This window comes from Phalaenopsis equestris, unplaced genomic scaffold, assembly GCF_001263595.1.
Source record: "Phalaenopsis equestris unplaced genomic scaffold, ASM126359v1 Scaffold000263, whole genome shotgun sequence".
Taxonomy (NCBI): domain Eukaryota; kingdom Viridiplantae; phylum Streptophyta; class Magnoliopsida; order Asparagales; family Orchidaceae; genus Phalaenopsis; species Phalaenopsis equestris.
The window spans coordinates 325,774-331,425 of record NW_018164705.1 but is presented as its reverse complement, the minus strand read 5'-3'; the positions used below and the strand labels follow the sequence as shown (position 1 = coordinate 331,425).

At 35.7% G+C, this 5,652-nt stretch overlaps 2 protein-coding genes across 2 annotated transcripts in view; both read right to left on the bottom strand.

The window, feature by feature from the left end:
- The window catches only part of LOC110024635 (protein OSB2, chloroplastic-like), a 33,500-nt gene extending 32,802 nt beyond the window's left edge, over positions 1-698 (bottom strand). Inside the window, exon 1 of the mRNA XM_020724709.1 lies at positions 211-698. Within this exon, the coding sequence (XP_020580368.1) occupies positions 211-587 (377 nt within the window). The 5' untranslated portion in view covers positions 588-698. The remainder of the gene's footprint in view (positions 1-210) is intronic.
- A 1,442-nt stretch (positions 699-2,140) lies between these two features.
- The window catches only part of LOC110024638 (apoptosis-inducing factor homolog B-like), a 15,454-nt gene continuing 11,942 nt past the window's right edge, over positions 2,141-5,652 (bottom strand). The window contains exon 5 of the mRNA XM_020724715.1: positions 2,141-2,216. The gene's annotated coding sequence lies outside the window, so the exon portion shown is untranslated. The remainder of the gene's footprint in view (positions 2,217-5,652) is intronic.

The following is a 5,652-nucleotide window of genomic DNA, read 5'->3' as shown; positions in this document are numbered from 1 at the left end:
CCCCCCCCTGCCCATTTATTATGACAGGGAAAAGAGAAGAAGACGCCTTCTTTAGATAACAACCCAATCCATTCCTACATCAAACTTTGCATTGCCAAAATCAAGGAAATTATTTGTAATTTTCAGCAATAAGGTCTTAACTGCAAGTTTGCACACACTACTTAAGAAAAAAAAAAAAAAAAAGTAGGGAGTCAAGATAAAAGAGCTCACCAAAACCGCGAGGTATACTTGGGCATCTCCATGTTCTCATTAACAACGATCGATAAAGAGGCGTAACATCCATCGGAAAGCTGGTGTAGCTTGACAGGAGTGTCAATGGTGCCCACAAGGTGGACAGAGTTAGCGACTTTGGGCTGAAAGGGGATCAAGCTCGGCCGCGGCAGCTCCGGCGGATTTTTCGCAGTCGTTAATTCCACTGGAATGTCGACATTGGCCTTAGCCGGAGGTTTCGAGCTCTTCTGATACACTCTTGCTACCCTCTCGGTGGAGAAAGTGAGAGAACGTAAGGACGATACGGATTTAATAAGATCCCATTTCTTAGGGCTGGAGGAAAAGAGGAATCCGCCTAGTGATCGCGAGAGATTCATGCAGACGAGGGTGACGATTCTGCAACCGGGTAAACCAAGAAAAACAAAACCCTAGGGAGGTTTTGTTCCTCTGCCGTCGACTGTTTAGCATTATAAGCCTCTGTTTGTTTTGGCTTTTTAAACCATGGCTTAAACCAAAACGTAGTTTAAAATCGTTTGGCTCGTGCGCTTCAGATGGTGCGGTCCAAACCATGCACATCAGGAAAACGAACTTGTTTATTTTGTATTCCTACAAGTTTAATGTTCTTCTCCCTCTCTTCTCAAATTAGCACATAAGAAAGGGTAAAAATATTATGTTTGGAGTTCGGACTTAAGTAACATCTAGACAACTGACATGACTCACCAGAGGAGCGGAAGAAAAATAAAATCATGATTTGCTAGTCTCTCGCGTTCGTTGCCCGGATATTACTTGTGTTCGGACTCTGGATGCAATATTTTCTCAGTGAGGATGCCAACCCCCAAACAAAGCACAAATATAATTGTCGTCACTATCCGAATGCTTATGGTTACATAGTTGTTTATTTATTTATTTATTTATTATTTGCTTATGAACTTGTTGAGTGGAATCCAATGTAAATTTTTTCGTTATTTTGCTAGTCTAAGAAGTTGCTATACATCCTAAAGAATATGTGCATATATGAAAAAATGGAATCATTTCGCTTTGGTTGCTTGTTTTTCCTTCGCCATCTCGTGCACACAAATGAAAATTTTTTGTGTTAGTAGAAAACTTGCCGCACATATTAATTTATACAGAATTTGAACATATTTTAAATAATAAGATCACTTGGTTTTGTTTGTGAAGTTGTTTGTGAAATTGTTGAGGGGAACCTCATGCAATTTTACTAATTTGCCTATTACTCCTTCACACGAATGGAAATAATGAGATCAGATGGTGCCCGATAATTTGCCGCGCATATGAATTTCTAAACAAATAGCACATATATAAAACAATGAGTTCAGATGGTTTTGTCATAGAAATCCATTATATGTAAAATGATGAAGTAAGATGGTTATTTATTCATGGAATTTTGCAGAGGGCTTCGGCTTCACAGTTATATATATATATATCTGTGTGTGTGTGTGTTATTTGTGTCGAGCATCGAGACTCTTTGGTTAGTAGCAGCTTTGTAAGTTGTGAGTCCCTTAGGATCACGAGTTTGAGTCCGCATGAGTACATCCGCCTTGCAGTGCGGGATTGAGTGGTTAGGCATATGAGGGTAGTTGGGGGCTCTTATTATAGCGTCTGACCATTCTTTTAATTAATAAAAGAGTGTCTCGTGGCTCCCTACGTGTGGAGGGAAAGCGGATACACGTCTAAAAGCAAAAAAAAATACAATATAAGTCCTAGGGGTTCCACAATCCGCATTACAACTCCACACAAAAAAGTAAAATAACAATAAGGTATAGAATACCCAAAAATTTCATCTGTTCGAAAGAAATAAAACAAACATTTAAAGTGCTCCTATAAAAGTTCTTTACACACAGCACCATCTAAAACGGTAATCGATGACGTCTTAAGCCAGAGTGTAGTAGAAGAAATTTCGTTGATAGCGTCTTTTAAACCAAAGTGCTCCTCCTCGCAAAGTAGTACCATCAAAAAAAAGTTCTGGATAATCAGCATTAAACTCCCTATTCCATAAATCCAAAGGTATTCCATAGCTCAAATAAAAATATAAGGTTACCGTGAAACAGTAAATATATTGGAGTATCCAAACTTTTCTAAGGAAAAGAGATACCCAAAGCCAGCTAAAGACCAAACATAAGTCATTGCATAAAATAAGAAATAAATGCAGCAAATTTACAGTTTGAAGCAAGAGTAATGGGCCCTCGGCATCAAGAATATAGCAGAGGAGTAGTTTGAAACTAATCAAAATATTCCAAATAGTAGAGGCCAAACCAAAATTAGCCTAGAACCGAATCCTGATCGTGTAGTGGAGCAGGAAAACAAAATAAAAAAGAGGAGATATATATCATATATTTTTTTTTCAATTGACAATGGTAGATGCACACATATATACAAAATTATTATTTTTAACTATTGTCATCCTATTTATCCTGCTCTTTGGAGAATTGTGCAAATTTTAATATAATATAATTCTTGAATGTTCTTTCATTTGTCAAATATTTAAAAATCTATATCAACTTATTAGATACATTAACATATGGGCAACACAAGAAATAGCACAACACCGCCATGTGGGAAAAAGAAGCAAAAATGATTATTTGTAACTTATATTTAAAAGAGATTGAATTAAGAAGCGGATCTACCACCCATTTCAGTAAAGAAAGTTGACAAAATATTACAAAAAAATTTCAACAAAAAAGGAAGATTGTAAGATACAACTCAATTAAAAAACAAATGGGACCAGTTAAAAAAAATTTGAAAATTTTGGAAAGAACTCAAAAGGTTCTATCGAACTCGGTTTGGATCCGATTAAAAGCACCGATGATGCATCAACTGATTGGTGGAAGGAGAAACTAGATGTGAAATAATTTCTAAATCACTACTAATTCTATTTCATGTATATGTAAAAAATGAAAAATATTAATTTTATCTTCTAAACAGGTTGTGCCAAATGCTAAAAAAATTTGGTATGGTGACATTGAACAGCTAAAGGAGCAACTTATTATGTTTAGCAATGTTGTTGCAACGGGTGGTCAAGTTGGGACGCAACCCTCATTAAAAGCAAGAAAAAGTCAAATCAAAAGGATTGAGCCCTCATTTCTACGGAGCCGAACATTTGATTGGTCATGGCATGCACTAATTTTTCTTTCGAGTCTAACGCTACAAAACCTTTTTCATTTTTCTCTAATGTGAAGAAGATTTTAGAGCAAATTGCGGAAGTTTACGAGGATATTCCATTATATCTACACTCCATGAAACTGCTTGAGGATCACGTCAAGAGCGAGTATTTATATTTATGGCATCTAAGTGAAGGTTTTATAATCTTCGCTACTTCTATGAAAATGATGATCACTAATTTATATCGTTCTGATTTTGCTCAAGTATAGTTTGATAATTACATTTTATTGTTCAAAAAGAGCTTCTTGTGTTGTTAAAGTATTGTCCAGAGAACATTTTGTTGACGTCTACATTTTTTTCTTACTTTATGTTAGAACGGTTATTTATTGCACTAGTTTTGTTTTGTTTTGTGGGGGTCCCACATGCGGTTGTTTGTGTATGATGTTGTCATTCATCTCTTATTTCATTGTTATGTTGTGTTATATTTCTGAAAGTTGTTAGTTATCATATATTGTCATGCGGTAATGTTGTTACTTCTTTCAACAATGGATTCTACCAACTGAGACCACAGGATGTGTTGCCGAAAAATTATTACAACGACTGTCCATCTGTTGGTCCTATATTATGGCTCATAAATCTCTCGGACACCATACATGACCTCAACTTACACAAGTGACAAATGGATAGATGAAATGCTAGGTCATCCGACGAAATTTCATAACATGTTCTGCATGAGTCAATTGAACTTTACGAATCTATTAAGTGAGCTCCACAATACTTATGGTCTACATGGGTCGTCAAAAATGAGTTCACGGGGGGTATTAGCAGTAAGATTATCGCATAATCAATCTATAAGAGCAAGTTGTGAGAGATTTCAACGCTCATATGAAACCATCATTACATACTTCTCAATTGGCTTGAATGCTTTGGTACACATGTCCTACGATATCATCAAACCTAAAGATCCAACTTTCCAAACTATTCATGACAAATTTCATGTGATCATCGATATATGTCATACTTCAAGGTTTGTTTAATATAGACTCATTTTCTCGACAACATACATACAACGAAATATAGGATAATATAGATGTGATGCAAGATTGTATTGGTATCATTAATGGGACACATGTTGATGCTTGTGTGCCAAATACTGAAAAACATCACATGCATTGAACAGTATGATGCACCAACACAAAATATAATTGCAACGTGCAACTTCAATATATGTTTTTCCTTCGTCATGGTTAGGTGGGGTAACACACACGATAGTCGGATATTCAAATTTACCACCTGATCACATGTGCTCGAATTTCCTATCCTCCACAAGTTTGGTTGACAATGATGTTCATTAATTTGTCTACAACATGCCTAATGTCGGAAGAATTTTGCACGAAAGTACTAGTTTGTTGATGTTGGGTATCCATTGCAATGTGAATTTCTTAAGCCATTCTTGAATGTTTACAACATGCCTAATTTTTAAAGAGGAATCTTGCAGGAAAGTTTTATTTGGTTGATGTCGGATATAAATTGCAGCGTGGAATTCTCAAGTCATTCTTCAACACAAAATATCACATACCAGATTTTGAAAGGGCAAGTCAAGTGGTAAGTCAAGTGGTATGTATCAATCATGAGTAAATAAAGAGTTTCCTTCTTCGCAATACTGCCAAGAAGAAAATATTATATTTGCATGAAATCTTTCCATTTAGCTGAATATTTAGATTAGACATATGTATTAATTAAGTTACCTAAAATTGTTTATACATAATATTATATACCTAAAATAGATTGTACAGACTAATATTTATTGGAATGAAAGCAAAGGAAAAGGCATTCAGCCTATTTGTTCAAAATTTGATATGGTATCAGAGCTTGAATCAGTCTGAATCCTTTTTATTCTTGACTTTTGGTATCTTCGCTGGCATCTTCGTCCTCTTCCTCTACAGGAGCGCTCGTTCTTGTCTTTGTTTGAGTTCTACGACATCTTCGTTCACCTTTGTCGAATTCCAAGGAAATCTGCTGCTCCTCTGTCAAACTGCAATATGCTTTGCCACGATCGTATTTGCTACGATCCGTCGGCTCATCGGCTGATTCTGAGATTGGCTCGATCCCGTCTCCACCGATTCCTCAATTCCGCCCTAGCTTTTTTCCGCCGCGATCCCTTGACCGACCTTTTTTTGAAAATGAATAATTACAAGAATTTGATGACGCTACTAGAAGATTTAAATTCCAGCAACAATGTCAAAAACTTGACTGCGAAATTATATATATATATATATATATATATATATATATGTTTGATTTAATAAAGATGTATAGATA